The 24,163-nt window shown below is 47.2% G+C and overlaps 1 protein-coding gene across 5 annotated transcripts in view; it reads right to left on the reverse strand.

Annotated features, from left to right (window-relative positions):
* LOC137432215 (uncharacterized) overlaps nucleotides 1-24,163 on the reverse strand; it is a 92,298-nt gene that overhangs the window by 20,730 nt on the left and 47,405 nt on the right. For all 5 annotated transcript variants that reach the window (XM_068123941.2, XM_078782917.1, XM_068123938.2 and 2 more), the window contains exons 7-13: nucleotides 23,438-23,551; nucleotides 23,072-23,163; nucleotides 22,843-22,936; nucleotides 22,464-22,545; nucleotides 10,634-11,578; nucleotides 10,138-10,224; nucleotides 9,271-9,438 (exon numbers count right to left, since the gene is read on the reverse strand). In XM_068123941.2, the coding sequence (XP_067980042.2) occupies nucleotides 9,271-9,438; nucleotides 10,138-10,224; nucleotides 10,634-11,578; nucleotides 22,464-22,545; nucleotides 22,843-22,936; nucleotides 23,072-23,163; nucleotides 23,438-23,551 (1,582 nt within the window). The remainder of the gene's footprint in view (nucleotides 1-9,270; nucleotides 9,439-10,137; nucleotides 10,225-10,633; nucleotides 11,579-22,463; nucleotides 22,546-22,842; nucleotides 22,937-23,071; nucleotides 23,164-23,437; nucleotides 23,552-24,163) is intronic.

Consider the following 24,163-nt stretch of genomic DNA (forward strand, 5'->3'; position numbering starts at 1 on the left):
TCGCCACTGCACATCGTGCCAAAGCCGGGGGGTGGATGGCGCCCGTGTGGCGACTACCGCCGTCTCAACGACGCTACCACCCCCGACAGGTACCCGATCCCGCATATTCAGGACTTTTCCGCCCGTTTGGCGGGACGGGTCATCTTTTCGAAAATTGACCTGATACGGGGCTACCACCAGGTACCTGTCCGGGCGGCCGACGTCCCGAAGATGGCCGTCATCACGCCGTTCGGCCTGTTCGAATTTTTGCGGATGCCGTTTGGCCTCAAGAACGCGGCCCAGGCGTTCCAGCGCTTGATGGACGGCGTGCTGCGCGACTTGCCATTTCTTTTCGTCTATCTGGACGATATCCTCGTCGCCAGCACGTCCCGCGCCGAGCACCTCCTCCACCTCTGAACACTGTTCGGTCGCCTCAGCGAGCACGGCTTAATTGTCAACCCGGTCAAATGCCACTTCGGCGCGACGACCGTTGACTTTTTGGGCCACCGCATCACCAAGACCGGGGCCGTGCCGCTGCCGACCAAGGTCGAGGCCATCACCACGTTCCCGCGTCCCCGTTCCATCAAGGCCCTCCAAGAGTTCCTCGGCATGGTGAATTTTTATCACCGATTCGTGCCCCGCGCTGCTCAGCTCATGCGGCCCCTTTACGAGGCCCTCCGGGGCAAGCCGGCCAAGCATGACATTGTTTGGTCCGCGGCCATGGACGTGGCCTTCGCCAGCGCCAAACGGGCCCTCGCCGACGCAACGCTGCTGGCTCACCCGGTGCTCAACGCGCCCATCGCCCTCACTACGGACGCCTCCAACTACGCGGTGGGCGCCGTCCATGAGCAATGGGTGGACGGGGTTTGGCAGCCACTCCCTTTTTTCAGCCAGCAACTCCGGCCGAACGAGTTAAACTACAGCACGTTCGACCGCGAGCTGCTCGGGCTATTCCTGGCCGTTCGCCATTTCCGACACCTCCTGGAGGGCCGCCCGTTCACGGCTTTCGTCGACCACAAGCCGTTGGTCTACGCAATGGCTAAGGTCACGGAGCTGTGGTCGGCCCGCCAGCAGCGCCACCTATCCGCCGTGTCGGAGTTCACCATGGACATCCGGCACGTCGCCGGCAAAGACAACGCCGTGGCCGACTGTCTTTCTCGGGCCAGCGCGAACGCGGTCCACCTCGGCGTGGACTTCGCGCTCATGGCGGCCGACCAGACCACCGACACCTCGGTGCAGGCACTCCGTGCGGCGGACACGGGCCTCCGCCTGGCCGACATTCCCTTCGCGGGCACCGTCCTGCTCTGCGACGTCTCCCAGGGCCAGCCTCGCCCCATCGTGCCCGTTTCCTGGCAGCGCCGCATCTTCGCCTCCATCCACGGCCTTTCTCACCCGGGCCGGAAAGCTTCTCAGAAGCTGGTGTCGGCGCGTTTCGTCTGGCACGGCCTTCGACGAAACATCCGCGACTGGGCCAACGCCTGCACGGCCTGCCAGCGGGTCAAGGTCCACCGCCACACCCAGGCCCCGCTGGCACCTTTCGCCGTGCCTGAACGGCGTTTCGACCACGTCCACGTGGACCTGGTGGGTCCCCTGCCCCCCTCGCGGGGGTTCACCCACCTGCTCACCATGGTGGACAGGACCACCAGGTGGCCGGAGGCCGTGCCCCTCACCTCCACCACCACCGCCGGCGTGGCGCAGGCGTTCATCGCCACCTGGGTCGCGCGCTTCGGCGCACCAGCGGACATCTCGTCCGACCGCGGCCCACAGTTCACGTCTGAGCTTTGGGGCGCGGTCGCCCGTTCGTTGGGGGTCACGCTGCACCGCACCACGGCCTACCACCCCCAAGCCAACGGGTTGTGCGAGCGGTTTCACTGCTCCATGAAGGCCACACTGATGGCCGGCCTTCAGGACGACGGTTGGGCCGACCGGCTGCCGTGGGTCCTTTTGGGCCTTCGCACGGCCCCCAAGGAAGACCTCCAGGCGTCCGCCGCCGAGCTCGTCTATGGCCAGCCGCTCCGCGTCCCGGGCGAATTCGTGCCCGACGCTACCAGTCCCTGGTCCGCCGCTCGCCAGCGCTCGGACCTCCAGGAGGCCGCCCGACGATTTGCCCCCGTGCCGACGTCCCGCCACGGTGGCCCCCAGTCCTACGTCCCCCCGGCGCTTCGCACAGCGGAGTACGTCGTTGTGCGTCATGACGCGCACCGGGGGCCACTCCGGCCGCCGTACGACGGGCCCTTCTGGGTCCTGCGACGGGGCGACAAGTCTTTCATCGTCGACTTCGGCGGCCGGCCAGACCGGATTTCTGTGGACCGCCTAAAACCGGCGCACATGGACGTCGACCGACCACCACGGTTGGCCCTTCCTCCGCGGCGAGGCCGCCCCCCATCCACAGTTCCCCCCCCCGCTCGACCACCCACCACCACGTCGGACCCCTCCCCACGACCCTCCAGGGGTCGCTTCGGCCGGGTCATCCGGACCCCCCTTAAATTGACCCTGCCGGTGCAGGTCGATTCTGGAGGGGCGTGTGTAGCGGTTACCGCTGGATGCACACAATCGCCTTGCACCGGCCAGAACACGGCCAGACGCGCCTCTCCCGGGCATGCCCGGACTCACTGTTCCCGGGCACGCCCGAACCTCCCTGGCACGCCCGGTCTCGTCTTTCCCGGGCATGCCCGCTCTCGCCTTTCCAGGGCTCGCCCAGAGCGTCCGGGCATGCCCGCTATCGCCTTTCCAGGGCTCGCCCAGAGCGTCCGGGCATGCCCGCTATCGCCTTTCCAGTGCTCGTCCAGAGCGCCCGGGCACGCCCAGCCTCGACTTGCCAGGCCGCAGCCAAACACGCCCGGGCAGGTCCAGACTCGCCTTTCCAAGGCTCGCCCTTGACACCCGGGCATGCCCGGTATAGCTTTTGCCGGGCAAACTTCGACATAAATGTGTATATATATTGCTGCCCGATAAACGGGCTTGTCAGAATACCTGAGCTGTTTTGTTTCAATAAAGCAACTCGGACGAATTCCGTCTTTGGTCGCGTCAATTCTTTCGACTCGCGTTGGAGCGCAGCTCCTTCATGACAACGTATTTGCGAAAAGCTTTAAAAGTCAAATCAAGTCAAAATCAAAAGGGTGACGTAAACCTTGATATCACTATATATATATATATATATATATATATATATATATATATATATATATATATATATATATATATATATATATATATATATATATATATATATATATATATATATATATATATATATATATATATATATATATATGTATATATATATATATATATATATATATATAAAAAAAAATATATATATATATATATATAAATTATATATATAAATATATATATGTATATATATATATATACAGACTTGGCATTTAATATGGAATTTTTTTTCTTTTCTTGACTTGGGTTTGCTTTCTGAACTAAGTATATCAATCTGGTGAGTTTCTTTTACGCTTCGGTGATGTCTTTGTTGAAAGAACCATGTCACTGTCTTTCGCAGCAAGAAGTCAATAACAGGATTATATCACAGGTGGCATGACAAAATGTAAGGACAGGTACATTTGACGATTGGCTTCACAATCGGGTATATAAGGGTTGTTGCGTTCTGTATTAGTGGAAAACAACTGCTGCACGTCTACAAAAGTTATTGCCGCTTCCTCTGGAGATGGTCCGTCAACTTGTCAATGCTGTTTGTCATGGAGTGGTGGCTTTACGAAATTCTGGCATGAAACAGCATGCTATTGCTCAGCAGTATGGCATCACTCAAGGTCAGGTGTCAAAGATCCTGAAACGAAATGCTCAGAGGGGTGTCCCTACTCCAATACCGAGGCCAGTACGTCCACGCAGAACCACAAGGAGAGATGATCGCCAGCTGCACCGGTTAGTCTGCAATGGCCGTACCAAGTCAGCTAATCGGCTTAGGGCAGAGTGGCAGCAACTGACAAATGTGCCTGTATCCAGAAGGCTAGTCAACCAACGACTGGTTCAAGCAGGCTATCGTGTCAGGCGTCCCCTGGGAAAGCCACGCCTGACCAGACAACACAGCCAGCGCCGAATGAAGTGGGCCAGAGAGCACCGTCAATGGCAGCCAGGAAACTGGAATCACGTGACCTTCAGTGACGAGTCTAGATTTCTGGTCTATGGTCAAGATGGCCACGTCCGAGTGCGCAGACAAGTGCATGAAGCCCACAACGAAGATTGTATAGTGCCAAGAGTCCAAGCTGGAGGTGGTGGGGTGACCATTTGGGCCGCTTTTCATGCAGGGGGCAAAACTGACCTGGTTGTTCTGAATGGAAACCTGAACCAGTTCAAGTACAGGGTCATTCTGGAAGAAACATTGCTTCCATTTGCTCGTGCAGCCTTTCGAGGAAACTTTGTCTTCCAAGATGACAATGCACGGCCTCATCGTGCTCGCATGATCCAACACTTTCTTGCTGACTGTGGTGTAGAGCATATGGAGTGGCCTGCCATGTCCCCGGATATGAATCCGATAGAGAACTTGTGGGCAGAATTAAGGCGTCAAATCGACAACTTGGACCAGCAGCCTACCTCTGTGCGTGAATTGCAGCAGGCTATTGTCACTGCATGGCAAGCGATTCCTGTCCAAACCTTGGCAAATCTCGAGAACAGCATGCCTCGACGTGTACGTGCTCTCCTGAATGCTCGTGGAGGTTACACGAAGTACTGAACTGTAATTTTACTGTCCGTAATCCCAGTCATAATTTAGCTTTTGTTTTTGTTGAATTTTTTTTTGGCTAATGTGCAAAATAAAGAGATACTTCTGGAAAACGTACAGAAGTTTAACACAGTACTGTCCGTGAATTGAGTTCGATATCAGTTTACATCACTTTCAAGGATCAATTTATTTGCTCCGAAATGTAAAATGTGGTTTTTGTTTCTTTTAAAGGTCACATTAACAAAATCTAGAATAATTTCAACATAATTCCAATGAACTTTTGGTTCTAAGTCATCTTGAAAAGTAAGTTCACCCCCACAAAAAAAATATTCCATATTAAATGCCAAGTCTGTATATATATATATATATATATATATATCAAAAGCTGTCATGAATGTGAAGTCAAGAGCTGTCAACAAGCAGACGAAAAGGCCTCAAAAGTCACAAAAGTGGACGAAACAGCTTTATGTTGCCCTGACGAGTGCCAATAAGGGTGAAACCAGGTAGGTAGCTTAGGTTTTCACCTGCTTGCTGACAGCTTTTAACTCTACATTCATGAACTGCAAGATTCCCTTCTGGGATTGCAGACATGATGACGCCGTGATGAAGTCATCATGGCATTGGTCTAAGTAAGGAGCATTTTCGTTTTTCCACACACACACCAGAAATTATTCCACACCCCTTGAAATGTTTCACATTTTGGTGTTCCAGCCTGAATTAAAAATGGAGTAAATTGAGATTTTTGTTTTTGTCACTGATCTACACAATACCCCATAATGTCAAAGTGGAGTTTTAAATATTTTTTAGAATTTCTTACAAAATAATTAAAAATGAAAAGCTGAAATGTCTCGAGGCAAGACGTATTCAACCCTTTTGCTATAACACTCAAATTGAGCTCACATGCATCCAATTTCCTTTGGTCATCCTTGAGGTGTCTCTACAACTTTCATCAGCACAACATACTGCTGATCGTTTATTTTTGACCAATCTCAGCCGCTAATAAACACAGATTGAACCCCCTAACTTGACGAGGAAGCCAGGCACAGATCGAGTCTCACCCCAGCAATTTCTGCACTCAAACAGTTTGGTCACAAATAAACGATCAGCAGTATGTCCTGATGAGCCCATAATAAGGGCGAAATCTAGATCGACATCTCTGTCTTTGTTTATTTGACCATAGACCTTTAATCTGTCTGCAAGGACTGGGGTACCATATGGATGCCTCCTGATTTGGAGGTGATGTATTGGTATAATTTATGCACATGAAGTCAGCGCCACGTCATAGGGTCAGTGCACTTCTTTGGCTCAATTTAATATTCCTCACTGCAAACCTCCTAACTGGTGATGAGCAGGGCAGAGACAATGTGTTCGCATGGCAGGTGACTTGTTGCTAACAGGTCGTGCAGCAATTATACTTGCAGCAATTGCAGCAATTAGAAAATTATATATATTGTAACGGATTTGGGAAACCGTGCACTTTGTGTAATTGATTGTAAATATACCCCCTTGTAAATAATGCAATGATTCTTTGTAAATACCTCCATTAATGTTAAGATCAAAGGTCGTCCTTTAGTTAGTCCATCGCACACATGTAGAAAACCATAGGACCCTCTCTATAGTTATTTCTTTATTATGTGCATCAGTTAAGGCTGTGTCTCCACTAGTTGACCTTGCGCTGCACCAAATGAAATAAGATAGAGCCCCTTTTCCATAGCATTTGCCTCCATTACCAACTGCATTCGCCTACATTACTAACTGCATTCGCCTACATTACCAACTGCATTCGCCGCCATTCACCATGTGCTCCAGCTCGGAGAAGAAGGGCGTGGCCCGCCCATCGTCATCAAAGGGTGGAGCCAAGAAAGCCCTTGCGGACCAACCAAGGATGAGTGGGTTTGGCTCGAGAGGGCGGAGAAAGAAACATCGAGCAGGTTCGAGGGCGTGGCTATAAAACCCGTTGCATCAGCCCCCACCAGAGATGCGTAAGGGAGCAGATGAGTGAGCGACCGCAGGTGCGTAAGGAGGCTGATGAACGAGGGAGCACGATTGAGAACGCATGAGTCAGAGGACGCGCATGAGGCAGAGTACGCCTGAGGAAGCTGCCGGCTCCTCGCTTCCAGCCCGGAGCTGACCTGCTTGCCGTGACCTGCAAAAACCTTCCAGCCCGGTTGTCCCACCTGAACCTTCTCTCCTTCCAGCCATTCCTACCTGCCTGAGAATTCCCTTTGTATACGTGAGTTTGTCTTGTTTTGTCTTGTCCCTGGGAGTAAGTAAGCTTGTATTAAGGATTGCACTGTGTCTTCTATTCTTTCCATGTAAATTACATTTCTCTTCTTCTTCTTTGGGTTTTTGGTGTAAATAATAATAAATCCTGTTATTTCTTACCTTTGGTTTCTTCTTCCTCATCCGATCGCTTTAGTGATTTCCCAATTGAGTTCCTGTGGTGCGATTTCGGCCAAAGCTCCGCAATCGGGTTAGTCTTTGTTAACGGCTCGAACTCCGGGTTGCTAAAACCGCTCGGCAACTAGTCCATCTAAAACAGTGGTTCGAGCAGAAGTTATTCCCTCGTTCCCGGCTGGTGGTAGTAATTAGGTACGTAGCGAACCCCTAGGCCTAACAAACCCTACCTACCGTCGGTCCGGGAAGGACGTTGTAGCTTCGAGGACTCACGGCGGTCAGTGACAGACAAGGGGATCAACCCCCCCTTGGTAAGGGGAAAAGGCCGACGTTGAGATCCGTAACAATATATACTAGCCGAAACCCGTGGAACATCCACGGAAGGGAGGATGTGGTGTAGTACACCGCGATCGACGACACCGGCACAAATGCATGCTCTGGATTGTCCACTCAGTGGACGGCTTGCTTTTGCCTTCGCCTGTCCAATCAGCGGACGGCTTGCTTCGCATTCGCCCAGCAGACGCCAATACGATGGCGGCGTAAGATGGCGTCGTATCGGCAGTTAATCGGATGCTTTTGGGCCCCAACGTCGATTTCAGATTTCAGATTCAGATTTTTCGAGTATGGCTGTACGTGATAAACAAAGAGCGCGGTTCGTAGATCGTAAATCCATTAGTGCCGTGGGCATCGGGTCACTGGGTGCGGCGTAAAAGGGATAACAAAGTCGAGTCCTTACGCTATTATTATATAGACTAGCCGAAACCCGTGGAACATCCACGGAAGGGAGGATGTGGTGTATGGATAGAGTGTACCATTATGGATGGCATAGGGGATTTGCTTGTCCGAGTAAGAGTTAGGAAGAAAGATGAGAATGAAGAGTGCGTATATGAACAACGTATTTATTGCAATCTACTTAAATGACAACGCTACGATATACTTTTGAAAAATGAATGGATTCGTAATAGGAATCAGCCAGCCGCAGCCAACTATCACGTACCGTCTCGAAGTCAATGCCATCCTTTTATCTCTTCGTATACAACTCACTGATTTCTACCTTATCGTGAACAGGGTAAAGCCTACTTTGATAATCATGAACGGTGGCAGATGCAGGAGTTGGTGAAACGAAGGGGGGGGGGGGGGGGGGTAGGCTGATCATGATCTACCCTACGCCACATGGCCTACGCCATTTGTTGAGATCATGGCCACAACGGAAACACAACAACTGGATAGGTAGGGCCTAGGCCTAGGCCTACTTTTCGTCACTCGGCGATGGCGTCGTATCGGCAGTTAATCAGATGCTTTTGGGCCCCAAAGTCGACAAATTCAGATTTTTCGAGTATGGCTGTACGTGATAAACAAAGAGCACGGTTGGAAGAAATTATGGTAAACCCACCTGATGAGGTTAGCGTACACCGCGATCGACGACACCAGCACAAATGGATGCTGTGGATTGTCCACTCAGTGGACGGCTTGTATTGGGAGTTGGAAGAAATTATGGTAAACCCACCTGATGAGGTTAGCGTACACCGCAATCGACGACACCAGCACAAATGGATGCTGTGGATTGTCCACTCAGTGGACGGCTTGCTGTCGCCTTCGCCTGTCCAATCAGCGGCCGGCTTGCTGTCGCCTTCGCCTGTCCAATCAGCGGACGGCTTGCTGTCGCCTTCGCCTGTCCAATCAGCGGACGGCTTGCTGTCGCCTTCGCCTGTCCAATCAGCGGACGGCTTGCTGTCGCCTTCGCCTGTCCAATCAGCGGACGGCTTGCTTCGCTTTCGCCCAGCAGACGCCAATACGATGGCGTCGTAAGATGGCGTCGTATCGGCAGTTAATCGGATGCTTTTGGGCCCCAACGTCGGCTAATTCCGATTTTTCGAGTATGGCTGTACGTGATAAACAAAGAGCGCGGTTCGTAGATCGTAAATCCATTAGTGCCGTGGGCATCGGGTCACTGGGTGCGGCGTAAAAGGGATAACAAAGTCGAGTCCTTACGCTATTATTATATAGATAATCAACCTCTGATTCTGTCTGAAGTCTTTTGTCAACAATGCATACTTTACCAATATATGGTTTTATTTTTGAGAAATGATAAAATAATTTTGTCAATTATTTCTCTGATTTAGAAAAACACAGCCTGTGCTAAACCTTCCTCCAAGTATATATTTTGATGAAGCTGTCTGCAAAGCTTGCACTCAAGTCCTTACCTCTGAATCTTTCCTGCCACATGGTGGGCATTCTCTTCGATTGCACCCTCCAGCTGTCACAAGTACAGGGTGAGGAGCTGTTGAGGCTAGACCTTCTTGAGACCTTGTCCGCCCCAGAGTTGCTCCAACCTCTCGGCTCTCTCGTTGGCCAGATACACTGGCGTGATTCTGAAAGTGACAGCAGAGTGATATCGACGAAACGGGATGGGGTCTCGAGTAGCTTGTGTAAAGACATCTGGGAAAGAGACTACGGAGGTACAAAAGATCTGGAGGGTTGGATTATACATTAAGACCATAGAATTATAACCAGGCTAAGTCACATTTTATATATATTTCCCAGTTTTTCACGTTTTTCAAAATATTTTTCACGTTTTTCTCGAAATGACTAAAATGTGACTTAGCCTGGTTATAATTCTATGGTCTTCACATCTACTTCAGTTAAGACAATCATCAGATCACATATCAAGATGAATAGCTCTTCGTTGTTTGTATGCCGCACAATGCAGCAAAGTAGCACCATTGGCTGAGAGCATGGCTGTGCTGCTGATGCAATACCCTCTGCTGGTTAGGGCAGGTATTTGTAATTTGTTCATGGTGTCGGCGATAACTCGCCTACTCTTCACGAAGGACACCATGGGATATTTAACATCCACAAATGAATGCAGGCAGAAGGGACGCCCTTTTAACATCCATCCGAGGGACGGCACACACATTAATGAATCACCCAGCCTGTGAAACACCGGGATGACAGTTTAAAGCTGGGCCGGGTTTCAAATCCAGGCTAGACAGCTTAGAGATAAGTATGCGTACATCTAGGCCATCCTATCAGCCCAAGATGAGACGGTGAACAACACCAATTAGACTTACCTTGCGAATCAAAGCACCGTCTCTCATTCTTCTAAGCAAAACTGCATGCGTGGCTTGCTTTACCTTGCCATGTGATCCTTCCCTTACCTAAGCAAAGCAAAGACCACATTCCAAAAAATAGAGTGTAATTATCTCACTTGAGCTGGGCAACAGAGGAATCATAAAATAAATGGACACGTCAATTTTATTTCCCCTCAATTGCAGAGTTTTGTATTGACTAAATTACCAAAGTATAGAAAAACCACACATTGGACCAATGGAGAGAGACATGGAGAAATTAGAAAGGAGAGATGCAATGCAATAGGTGAGATCTATGATTGGATGGGGGGACGTGGGTAGGGGGGGGGGGGCGGGGGTGAAAGCCGGAAAGGCGGAGGCAGATAAGTTATATAATTATATGGTAAATTGGATGTCAAAGAAAAAGAAATATAAACGAAGAAAAAGAACAGGAATTCATCAGAGGAGGGAATTAAAAAATTAGCATAAAATAATCTACCTGAGGATGTTTGTCAGCATTCGTGGTTTTCTCATATTTCTGTTGATCTTCTGCTTGTTCTTCTCCTTGTTTGTTTTCTTGGAATGGGGAAACTTTTTTTCGTTCATCATTGTTAATGGGCTTTACTTCAGGTCTACATTCTTCCATCATCTCTGCTTCTTCCTTAGTTTCATGACCATCCATAATGTTTTTTCCTCCCAATCCCATGCCTTTACCGATGACATTCTCCTCCACCAGCTCATCAATCCTCGCCTTCTCCACCAGCTCATCAATCCTCGCCTCCTCCACCAGCTCATCAATCCTCGCCTTCTCCGCCAGCTCATCAATCTTCCCCTCCTCCGCCAGCTCATCAATCCTCGCTTCCTTCACCAGCTCATCAATGATCACCTCTTCCACCAGCTCTTCAATCCTCGCCTCCTCCACAAGCTCACCAATCTCCGCCTCCTCCACAAGCTCACCAATCTCCGCCTCCTCCACCAGCTCATCAATCCTCGCCTCCTCCGCCAGCTCATCAATCCTCGCTTCCTTCACCAGCTCATCAATGATCACCTTTTCCACCAGCTCTTCAATCCTCGCCTCCTCCACAAGCTCACCAATCTCCGCCTCCTCCACAAGCTCACCAATCTCCGCCTCCTCCACAAGCTCACCAATCTCCGCCTCCTCCACAAGCTCCCCAATCTCCGCCTCCTCCACAAGCTCACCAATCTCCACCTCCTCCACAAGCTCACCAATCTCTGCCTCCTTTTCCAGCTCATTAATCTCTGCCTCTTCACACAGCTCATCAAATCCTGCCTCCACCACCATGTCATGAAGTTGTGAATCAAGCAGGTACAGCTTCTGCAGTCGGCGGAATTCTAAATTCTCCAGGTTTTGTGCTGCCTGCTTTGCATGAGCAAGAAGGTCCAGAATGATATGATCTGGTTCGGAGAGTTGAACAAATTCATGCTGAAAAAACAGAGCACACGTCAACAATCACTATATTTGTAAGTGCTCTGCACCATGTCAGCGCCTACAATAGTTACAACTTAACAGATCCAAGCCGATTGTGTGGATTTCCTGTGAATTTTTGGTTGTTGTTCCCACATGAGCACATACCTCATGATGATGGGATCCCAGGTTCAAATCCCATATACTATGTTAATTTGTTCATTGTCTACTCATGTCCTTGTCCTGTGTGTGATGTATGTATTAGCTACACTACGAGCTACACTACGAACATGTATTAGCTACACTTAGCTACACTACACTACGAGCCTTAAACATGTAACAACAACAACAACAACAGGCATTTTAAGGCCATTTTCCCTGCTAGAGCGGGGGTTAGCCTTGCGGGCCCCATGACAATGTTCTCCATTTTGCCCTATTTTCTGCATCTCCCCTTGTTAACCCCCTTGCCCACATTTCTTCTTCCACCACCTTTAGCCAAGTCTTTCTCGGTCTTCCCCGTCCACTACTTCCTTCTACATTCATTTCCATCACTCTGCTCAACCAGTCACTTTCATCCTTCCTCAACACATGACCAAACCATCTCAAGCTGTTTCTCTTCACAGCATCCATCACAGGCTCTATTCCGATCATCTTTCTCAATTGATCATTTGTCTTCTTCTCTCTCAATGATACACCACACATCCACCGAACCATTCGCATATCCACCCTTTCCAGCCTTCGTTGCTGCTCTACATTCATTACCCATGTCTCGGTCCCATAAATTAAAACACTTCTCACACAGGCAGCATACACCTTTCCCTTCAGCTTCAACGACACTCCCCTCCTCGTCAGCACGCCACTCAGTTCCCGAAACTTCTTCCATGCACATCTCACTCGAGCAACCGTTACAGAGTCCGATCCACCTTTTCCATTCAGCACGTCTTATAGGTAGCAAAATGTCTTCTCACCTTCCAGCTTCACGCTGTCTCCAAGATCCAACTCAACATTTCCTCCATCTGCAGCTCCCTCTGTGCACACCTTACACTTGAATGTAGCTGCCACACTGGTTAATGACCCTCTCAGACCACTACATTTTTGATGAACCCACTCAGCGCACATTGTACATTGAATGGAGTTCATACCGACACCCTTCCTGCACATAGCACACGGCCACTTCCCAGTTCTTTCCACCTCACCACATGCTTTACCACTTGCCATCACCTTCGTTTTTCCGATATTCACCTTCAGACCTTTTGTCTCCATACATTCCTTCCACTTGTTCATCTTCTCCTTCAGTCCATCCATACTTTCTGCAATCAACACCAGATCATCTGCATACAACAACTCCCACGGTAAACCCTCCTTTACGTTCTGAGCCAGCACGTCCAGCACAGCTACAAATAGTAGTGGACTCGGTACCGACCCCCTGATGCACTCCCACCTTCACCTCAAACTCACCACTGTTCCCGTCCTTCGTCCTTACAGCTGCACGCGCTCTTTCGTACATTGCCATCACTACTCTGATCAACATTCCTCCACTCCTAACTTCCTCAATGCCCATGTCACTACTTCGTGTGGAACCCTATCGAATGCTTTCTCCAGATCAACAAACCCAAGAAACAACTTCTTCCTCTTCTCCATGTACTTCTCCTGCAACTGCCTTAAAATAAAAAGCGCATCGGTCGTTCCTCTTCCTGGCATAAATCCAAACTTCACTTTCTTCCTTATCCTCCTCTCCAACACCCTTTCCAATACCTTCATTCCATGCTCCAATAACTTTATCGCTCGATACGAGCCACAGTCCAGAGGGTCACCTTTGCCCTTGTATAGAGGGACGAGGGTACTCAGTTCCCAATCCATTGGAATGCGGCCTTCTTTCACCACCAGATTACAGATCTCTGTCATTCTCTTGACACCCCAACTTCCTGCTGGCTTCAACATATCTCCCACAACTCCCGTCGGCACTCCAACTTTTCTACTGTTCATTGCTTTTATCACTTCCTCAACTTCCTTCTCAGTTATCGTCTCTGCCGGTCCTAAAACTAGGTTACTCTCTATTTTGCCATCCCATTCATTCTCTGCATTCAACAGTATTTCCATATATCTCTTCCATCTTCCTTTAATTCCATCTGGGTCCACAATGATTTGTCCCACTTCATCCTTCAAGCATCTCACCCCCATCACATCACACCTCTCTTTCGCTATCTGCTTTGTAATCCTGAATGCCGCTCTTCCGAATCCAAGCGTTCTCCAAACATTTTCCTAAATGCCTCCTGCGCCTTTGCTACCTATTTCTTTGCAGCCTTCTTGGCTGCCTTATAACTTTCATGCTCTGCCTTTTCTGCCCCCGTACCCTTCGCCTTCTGCCACTCCTTGAACTTCTTCCTCTTCTCGTCAATCCTCTTTCTAACTTCATCATCCCACCACCATGTTTCCGAGTGCCTCGGTGGTCCTTTTGTCCATCCATTCAATGTACAATGTACGCTGAGTGGGTTCATCAAAAATGTAGTAGTCTGATAGGGTCATTCACCAGTGTGGCAGCTACATTCAAGTGTAAGGTGTGTACAGAGGGAGCTGCAGATGCAGGAAATGTTGATTTGGATCTTGGAGACGGCGTGACGCTGGAAGGTGTGAAAACATTTTGCTACCTAGGAGACATGTTGAATGGAGAAGGTGGATCAGACTCGGCAACGGTTGCTGGAGTGAGATGTGCATGGAAGAAGTTTCGGGAACGGAGTGGCGTGCTGACGAGGAGGGGAGTGTTGTTGAAGCTGAAGGGAAAGGTGTATGCTGCATGTGTGAGAAGTGTTATGATTTATGGGAGCAAGACATTGGTAATGAACGTAGAGTAGCAACGAAGGCTGGAAGGGGTGGAAATGCGAATGGTTTGGTGGATGTGCGGAGTATCGTTGAGAGAGAGGAAGACAAATGATGAATTGCGAAAGATGATGGGAATAGAGCCTGTGATGGATGCTGTGAAGAGAAACAGGTTGAGATGGTTTGGTCACGTGTTGAGGAAGGATGAAAGTGACTGGTTGAGAAGAATGATGGAAATGAATGTAGAAGGAAATAGAGGACGGTGAAGACCGAGAAAGACTTGGCTAAAGGTGTTGGAAGAAGAAATGCGGGCAAGGGGGTTAACAAGGGGAGATGCAGAAAATAGGGCAAAATGGAGAAGATTGTCATGGGCTTGGCAAGGCTAACCCCTGCTCTTGCAGGGAAAATGGCCTTAGAATGCCTGTTGTTGTTGTGTTTGTTGTATTGTTGCTTCCTCTTTGAAAACCCTGTTCTGATAACTCTCAGAAACTGCAGTTTAGACTGTCTGACATGTCTAGTCATGAAGTAATGGGTGCATGGAAAAGGCTGAAAACGCTAAATGTCACTCCTCAAATCCTTACTTATTTACTGAAGTACCTGATTACGATAACTACGGTACAACAGAACCATTATTGATTAAAAGACATTGCTACTTCATTTGACAGACGTTTACTGTGGGTTGCTTTGATGATTGCATAATTATTTCTCTAACGTGATTAGTGAGGAATTTGTGATGTATCGAAAACGAGGATGGTTGTTATTATTTATGAAAAATCATTGTGTTTCAGTCATGATAATTATTTTAATAAAGCAAGGACCTTAGGATTTAATAAACCTTAGGATTTTGATTTTTTAAAAAGTATGTTGTCCAGTCTTTAAGTTCACAGAGTACAATAGCCCATGTATTGGTGGTGTTGGAGATACGAGTCCTTAAAAATGGCCAAAAATGCCAAAAAGTGGCTTTTTGGACCCTGGTAGCAAACTTCAACACCCCACAGTGTCGTGTTGTAGGGATATTTCATGGAGAACTTTTTACCCAGAGTCCACCATACAGTTGTCTATACATATGCGAAATTTCAAGTTGCACCTCAGACATGGAACGAAAACCGATTTCTAGCTGCTTTTTACACCTGCTGCACACGGCCTACTTCAGCTGTTCTGAAGTTATCACATTTTTACCTGACATGACCTCTGCCTTTGACTTTTGTTGATCCCATAATCGAATTAGTCATCTTTGTATCATATATATTTATACTTATACCAAGTTTGTTCAAAATCCCACCACTTGTTTACAAGTTGGCACGGCAACATAATTTTTACTTAACATGACCACTGACCTTTGACCATTTCATCCCAAAATTTAATCAGTTCATGTTTACATCATTATACATACCCGTACCAAGTGTGACTTAGGTCCCTTCAGCTGTTCTTAAGTTATCGCGGTAATGAAATAATTGGTTCACGAGTTATCAAGTGACCACTATATTCTTCATGTGTCTGCGTCTGTCTGTGTGTCTGTTTGTCCACAGCATAACTACCCGATGATAGCATCCAATCTTGATGAAACTTGGGTGGGAGGTTGATATCATGATCTAGTTGTGTCCTGCCTGGAGTGGGCGTATTGCGCCCATTGTGGGCGGAGCCACGCCCGAAAAAGATGTCTTTTTAGGGGGTAATCAAGTCCAAGCTACATCTTCTCCGAGGGAGTTGGTGGAATCTGACAGTGGTTTCGGTATTTGGTTAGGCCAATGTCATGTGCCTAGCCCCACGGAGATCGAATTTTCATTTTCGCCCCAAGGTCAAGGTCACAAGGTCACGAAATTTAGAAAAGTCAATTTTTTATGGTTTTATTACATTGTTCGCTTCCTGATAGGGTGAAATGTCGTACATGATCTTATATTATCACATACATAATGAAATACATGTTTTCCAACAAATTTCAGAATCCTCGACCTTTGACCTTTGAAGGTCACAAAGGTCAAAGTTTCAAAGTTGTCGGAATCTAACCGAATTTTCGGTATTGTGTAGCTAACTAACCTCATAACTGATTATACATTATTTTCTATCTCATTTCAAGGTCAGTAACCTTCGTTTTGACATTTCCAGGCCTGGCCTGTCCGCGCCTGTTTCGGTTATAGTCCGTCCTTTGTCATTGAATACCGCTCGCTCGTGAACCATCGTCGTCTCCTGACTTGTTATTGCAACTTAACATGGCCTCTGATCTTTGACCTCTTGATCTCAAAATCGAATCATTTTATCTTTGCATCATAATATATAATTATACTAAGTTTGGTGAAAATCCCATGACTGGTTCACAAGTTAGCTCGGTGACAGAATCTTTACATGACGGGATGTCTAACATTTGATCTTTGACCTCTTGACCCCAAAATCTAATGACTTGATCTTTACATCATTCTTCATACCTGTACCAAGTTTTAATTAGATCCCTTCAGCCGTTCTTAAGTTATAAACCCATTACAGATTTTAACCTCTTGACCCTAAAATCAAATATGTTCATCTTTGCATCATAGTACATACATGTACCAACTTTGGTCAGAATCCTATCACTGGTTCACATGTTATCGGGGTAACAGGATTTTTACCGAACATGACCTCTGATCTTTGGCCTCATGACCCCAACATCGAATCAGTTCAACTTTACCTCATTATACACTACCGGTCAAAAGTTTTAGAACACCTCAATTTTTCCAGTTTTTATTGAAATTTACGCAGTTGAATGTCTCAATGTACTCTGAAATTAAATATAGAACAAATAAACAATTGGAGATAAAAAAGAAATCATAGAATCATTTTGTTCAACAAAATTTAATTTAACTTTTTAACTCAGCAAAGTAGTAGGCGTATACCAGAGGGTATTGAATGGCGCTGCAAAATGCTGTGGTAGCCATTTTGGTTCAGGGTGCCAGTCACTCTGTGCAAGTTGCTGACTCTGGATCCAGCAAAAGAGCCCCAGACCATCATGCTTCCTCCTCCATGTTTGACAGTTGGTGTCACACACTGAGGAACCATCCTTTCGCCGACTCGACGACATACAAAAACCCTGCGTGATGAACCAAAGATTTCAAATTTTGATTCATCGGTCCAGAAGACCTTCTTCCAGTCTTCCGTAGTCTACTGGCAATGCTTCATGGCCCAGGCAAGCCTCTTCTTCTTAATTTGCCATCTTAGCAATGGCTTTCTTACCTCCACTCGACCTGTCAAACCTGCAGCTCGAAGTCTGCTCTTCACAGCTGAAACTGAGACTTGCTTACTTCGACCAGTGTTAAGCTGTGCTTGAAGCTGTTGTCCTGTGAGCCGCCGATCACGCAAGCTGTTGACTCTCAGAAACTTGTCTTCTGATTCTGTTGTGGCTTTGGGTCTGCCAGACCTCTTCCTGTCAGAGTTTCCTCCAGTTTCCAATATACTACTTCCTGCAGTGCAATATTGTCCAAATAATGCTTTAGAGGTGTAATAACAGTCTGTTCCAATACTGCTTTTATACAGACAGGGGGTTTGTAATCAAGTAATCAGCAGAGGTTGGGACACCTGTAGGAATTGTTTGCATCAACTTTCAAGGCTTAATTTACTTACATTGCTGCAGAACAGCTGTAAGTTGTTAACCCATTACTTGTTCCCTGAAGAAAGACTTTTTTTTACAATATAACTGTGCAATTTACATTATTTTCCCGTTTTTGCAAACCTAAACTTTTTTTTTTTTTTTAACCTCGAGCAGTTTACTGCTTACCTTTGTACCATTTCAGGTTATTCACTGGACATTAAAATGCATAAATTTCAATAAAAACTGGAAAAATTGAGGTGTTCTAAAACTTTTGACCAGTAGTGTACATACCTGCACTAAGTTTGACGAAGATCCCTTCAGCCGTTCTCAAGTTATTGCGGTAACGAAAACATATCACGGACGGACAGACGGACTCACTGACTGACGGACAGACAGCCGGACGTACAACCCGAAAACATAATGCCTCCAGCGACTTTGTCGGCAGAGGCATAAAAAGTTAAGCAAGTTATCACCCGAGCTGGCCACATTACAATCAGTCAATGGATCTAATTTGGAGAAGCTTTAGCAGTTTGTTTAGAATCAAATCATTTTAATGGTACAGGGATGAGGTTCGATGGAATATTGGACATCACTTCTACAATCGTACAACAAACGTTTGCTTTGATCAAATGAATTTGCAATCTTCATGGATGTCCAATGCATACCTGACTGGGAAACGTTTAAATTAAATAAGATAACACACACACAAAAAAAAAAACTTGCAATAAAATTACCAAGACTGTTGTAAACCAAGTTTTGGGAGCAAAATCCAAGGCAAATTACGGATGTGGTATCCATTTACATATTGGGATGCAATCTAATCGTCCCCTCCTTACCCATGCATACAGGTGAAGAGCGGGAATATGCAAAATATGCAAGCCACACACTCAACCGCTTGGTGTAGATAACAATATTGTGATTATATTAGTCACAAGGAACCAGCCGAAAGCTTTTTATGAAGCAAAATGCCATGAGATTTGCCTCGAAGCTTGGATGTACAATGTATGCCCAATGTAGAATGAAGAACGAGTCTTGCTGGTGAGGACCAGTGTCGATCTGCGTCGGCAGACAGGTAGAACAAGCGTTACGCCTAGGTCCCCCGTCGGGGAAGTGATGTGAGTTGACAAAGTGGAAGACGCAAAAAACATGCTATGATATGATATTTCGCTCACAAGGTTTTTTTTTTGGGGTTTTTTTTTTGTATACAAGATCGAGACTCGTGAAAGAGTGAACATTAATCACACAGAAAGACAAACCGACACATAAAACATATAACATCGGGAGCGAGGGGGAAGGGAGATGGGGAGAGAGGGGGAAGGACACAAACACAACATTTGAGAGCAGGGACCGAGAGACATGGAGACATCGAGAGATCTGAGAGAGGGCGAGGGCTTTGGGGGGGGGGGGGCAAGGGAAGGGGGCGGTGGGAGAGGTATAAAACATATGGACACTGCCAGGACTTCCAGGAAAGAAGTTGGAATTTCAAACAAGGTGGATCTGGGGTGAATTAGCGGGGGTAGAAAAGATCAAGGTTTTGGATGGGGGAAGATAAGAGATGGTGGTGAACAGCTGTTTTAAAGACCTGGAGGGAGGAGTGGGATTGAAGGGAGTGAGGGAGTTTGTTCCAGAGGCGGGAGAAAAGAGGAATAAAAGAGTGAAGGTGAGCAGAGAGCCGAGATTTCGGCAGTTTAACCATCAGAGGGTTGCTGGCAGATCTTGTGCGACCTGTAGGAATATTTGGGGGACAGAGCACAGAGAGAGCTGGGGGTGCAAGGCCGGAGAGGAGTCGGTAGAAGACAGAAAGACCACCTACCTGCCTGCGGTGAGTGAGTGAAAGGCCCTCAGAGATAGCTTCATCGCGGGAGATTCCAATAATTCTGAAAGCTTTGGTTTCAACAGCGTGAAGCCGAGCTAGGTGTGAGGCAGGAGCACCGGCCCATAGGGGAGAACAGTATTCCATTGAGCTGCGGATGAAAGCCTTGTATGTGGTGAGGAGCTCAAGTGTGCCGAGGAAGGACTTCGCACGATGGAGGATGGTCAGTCGGCGACTGGCTTTGGAGGCCAGCTTGGAAATGTGGTTTTCCCAAGAAAGATCATGGCAGATAGTGAGACCCAAAAGCTTGAGCGACAGAACTTCTTGGAGAGGATTGTTGAGAAAGTAGATGGGAGGGTTGTCCAGTCGATCTTTTCGGAGAGACATAGTAAGAGTGTGAGATTTGTCAGGATTGAAAGACATGTTCCACTTGTTTGACCAGTCTGTGATTTTGTCCAAGTCTTCAGAGAGTGAGGAGGCTGCAGACTGCCGATCTGAGGGAAGAGGAATGGAGCGGCAGAGAGTGGAGTCATCAGCAAAGAGATAGAGAGGATTTTCAAGAGAGTCGGAGAGATCATTGATGAAGACCAGAAAAAGCACGGGGCCCAGAACACTGCCTTGGGGAACTCCAGCCTGAACAGGAAGAGGAGATGAGAGAAACCCATTCAGGGCCACACGTTGACGACGACTAGAGAGGAAGTCCGCCAGCCATGCGTGGAGATTTCCATGGATACCAAAGGAGGAGAGTTTGGTGAGCAGAGCGGGGTGCCAGACCGTGTCGAAGGCACGTGATATGTCGAGGGAGACAGCTCTAATTTCCTGTTTGGCATTGAGGACCTCCATCCATTGTTGAGACAGCAGAAACAGCATGTCCAGAGTAGAGTGACCTGGTCTGAAACCAAATTGATGATCAGAGATCAAGCCATTGGAGAAGAGGAAAGATTTCATATCCGAAGCAATGATGGATTCCATGACTTTGCTGATAATTGGGAGAAGGCTGATTGGTCTGTAGTTGCTAGGATCTGTTTTTGCACCTTTTTTGTGCATAGCGGTGATGTTGGCTGATTTCCAAGCAGATGGCAGTTGACCTTGAGCAAAAGAGAGGGTGAAGAGAACAGAGAGAGGGTGAGATAGAGCGGCAGAGCAGGATTTTAGGACCCGTGGGCTGATGCCGTCGGGTCCAGTTGCAGAATCAGAGTCGAGGGTTGACAGAAACTTTTCCACCTTGTCAGGAGGAAAGGACACGGAGTCCAGGAGCAGCAGGGTACGACTGGGTATGGTGGGTACAGAGAGGGATGGGTTTGGGACACAAGATTTAGAGGCAAACACAAAGTTGAGGCATTCAGCTTTTTCATGTGCGGAGTCAGCTGTGTAGCCGTTTGAGGTAAGGGAGGGGATGGAGGGGGAACAAACACCAGAAACGGATTTGACCAGATGCCACCAGGATTTGGAAGAGGGAGACAGATAAGAGAGTTCGGTCTTGAGAACGGAGAGATATTGTTTCCTAGCTCTCCTGAGGGTGGACACACACTTGTTTCGGGCTTTGTGAAAGGAAATGAGATTTCCTTCCGTTGGATTTGCTTTCCAGGAGACGAAGGCAAGTTGTTTCTGGGCAACAGCCTCACCACAAGATTCCGTGCACCATGGACGGGAGGAAGGGTATGACAACTGAAGACGAGATGGGATAAATCTGTGCATGAGAGAGAGCAATTTACTTTGGAACAATTCCCAGGATGAGTTGATGTCAGAGGTGGTAGAGATGGGAGACCAGTCCAGATGATTGATGGCTGCTTGAAGACCGTGCCAGTTGGCCTGAGTGAAATGCCAGACTCGTCGACGCTGAGCAGGCTCCCTGAGGATGGTCAGAGAGATGTCCACTTTAACAAGGACATGATCAGATGATCCGATTGGAGCAGAAGAAGAGCAGCAGACATTTCCAGGGAAGTTAGTCATAACATAACCAAGTCCAGAAGAGAAGATGTTCCGTTGACTGAGATCCGGGTCGGGAAATTGACAGATTGTCAATTTTTCAATTTTCTGAACCAATTTTTCAGGTTCAGACATACATGGAGGCGGCCATCTTGGATTTTGACGTGGCAACCCAATTTTCAATAGCGTTCTTCCTTATGCCTAGATACACCCACACACCAGATTAGAAGTTGGTACTTCGCTTATTTTTCAAGATATTCCGCTCACAAGGTTCAGACATACATGGCATCAGACATACATGGCGGCGGCCATCTTGGATTTTGACGTGGGTTGCACCCACACACCAAATTCGAATGCGGTCCTTCGCTTACGCACGCACACACGCACGTAGGCACGCACGCACGCACGCCCGCACGCACGCCCGCACAGACGGACACACGGACGGAGGGGAAAACCATAGTCCCCCTTTCGCTCCGCGGTGCGACGGGGGACAATAAGGGATGGAATCAACAGGACGTTGATCGAGGTATGCTAACCACCATGGGAAGCAAGAAGCTGATGTTTCGGGCATCAGCTTCTTGCTTCACATCGGCGGTTAGCACACCTCAATCAACGTCCTGTTGATGTCATCCAATGTAGTCACAAGTTGTGTTTATAGTTATAAGAATCACACATTTTGCTAACCACAGCTCGTTGACGCACAAAAGCAGAATGTTTTCCTTATACAGAACCAAAGTTAATCCACATGTGCGAGGTAATGCCCTTGCGATCAAAGCTATACTTACCCCAACAAGATCCTGTGATGATAATCTCTCTTTCACATCTTTTCTGAGGCATTTTTGGAGGAAGTCTTCAAATATATCACTCCTAAACAAATAAAAACACAAGTAGAACTATCGACTCAAAACGACTATAGTTTATACAAAGCTGACTCGTAAAATAACTAGTTTAACACTCACTTTATGGATTACTAAAGTAAAACAAACTTGCTAGCTAGTCAGCACATGTATCAACACGGCACCTAAACAATTTCTCAGCTAGTAAACAAGTTTTCTTTGTTTTTTTTTGTATACAAGATCGAGGCTCGTGAAAGAGCTAATACTCAAGTTCAGGTTAGTTAACTCGCAAATCCTTGCAGACAAATTCAAGCGTGAGTGCGCATACCAGGGTCCAGGCTGGAGGGTAGGTGCGGGGCTCTGGGCAATGTGGTACAGCGCAGCCATGGCGTTCAGGTTGAACCAAGGGGGGCGCATCTCAGCTGCGGGGGAAAAACTCAAGTTAGTTTAAAAAGTATGGATAACAATGAGGAACCCAACTGAGGGAAATTTGCACATGGAGTGCTCCATAGTGAAGCAAAAGAGCGAGCTTTACATATCGCCCCCGCTTTCATTACCAAGCTCAATGCACAAGACACCAAGCGACCAGATATCTGCAAGACAGTCGTAACTGCCCAGCTCCATGGCGAGTACCACCTCTGGAGCCATCCTGAAAAACAATTCAAAATGGCAACACTCTTTTGGAATGCAAAAGTGCGTGAAAATACAACAGGACAATCATTGCAATGCAGGAAGAGTCTCACACCTGTTTGCTTACTTGCACACCCCCGTTTCCTATAAATGAACTCACAGACAAGCTAATCACATCAACATTTTTCAAGGGCTTCCAAGAGACTCAACAACAAGACATCTTTAAATCCAGGATTGAACATACCAACTGACACAGACACCTCAACTTTTGGAAAGTCGACGTGCTTAAATACCAGTATGGAGTCCCAACAAAGGAGCGTGCAGGACAGGTTAGGGACACGGAGCCAAAGTCCGTCAGCTTGACCTGTCCCTCAGGTGACAGCATGATATTCGTTGCCTTCACATCCCTACACACGCATGATAACATGATGCAGAAACATGAAGGCACGCATGCACACACAACCACCCACCCTACTGCTCGATAAAACCGTCGATATACATATAGATATATATATATAAATAATACATTCCGTTTTATTTAGATTCTATATGAGTATCATCTTCATATTACATCGTTTCAGAATCTCTTTTCTATCTTCCTCCTCATTTTGCTCATCAAATTCGTTTTTAATTGAATGGAAATTAAATTATATTGTCTTTCCCAGAATCAAGTGTCCTCATTTACCAGGTTGAATAGCAGGGATGTCTGAAAATAATTACAGATTAATCGCTAAATCCCATCACAAATTCTTTAAGAATGACTGTTGCACGGTATATTGGTACTTTTATACTTAGGATTCAATATGGAAAAAAACATGTTTATAACTAGAGCAAAGTTGATGCCATGTCATCGCAAATCCCCACGCCTCCCACCGAAAGCAAAATTGAAAGATAGTTATAGGTTCCATCAGGAATGAACCAACATCAAACTTAGTTAATTTTTTTCCCGTTTTGACCCCTGTGACCCAACGTTCCCACGCGTGGGGTATGATCTGGGCTTCTGGGGGTAAATCCGAAAA

The sequence above is a fragment of the Myxine glutinosa genome, chromosome 8, assembly GCF_964187855.1.
Source record: "Myxine glutinosa chromosome 8, kmMyxGlut1.1, whole genome shotgun sequence".
Taxonomy (NCBI): Eukaryota; Metazoa; Chordata; class Myxini; order Myxiniformes; family Myxinidae; genus Myxine; species Myxine glutinosa.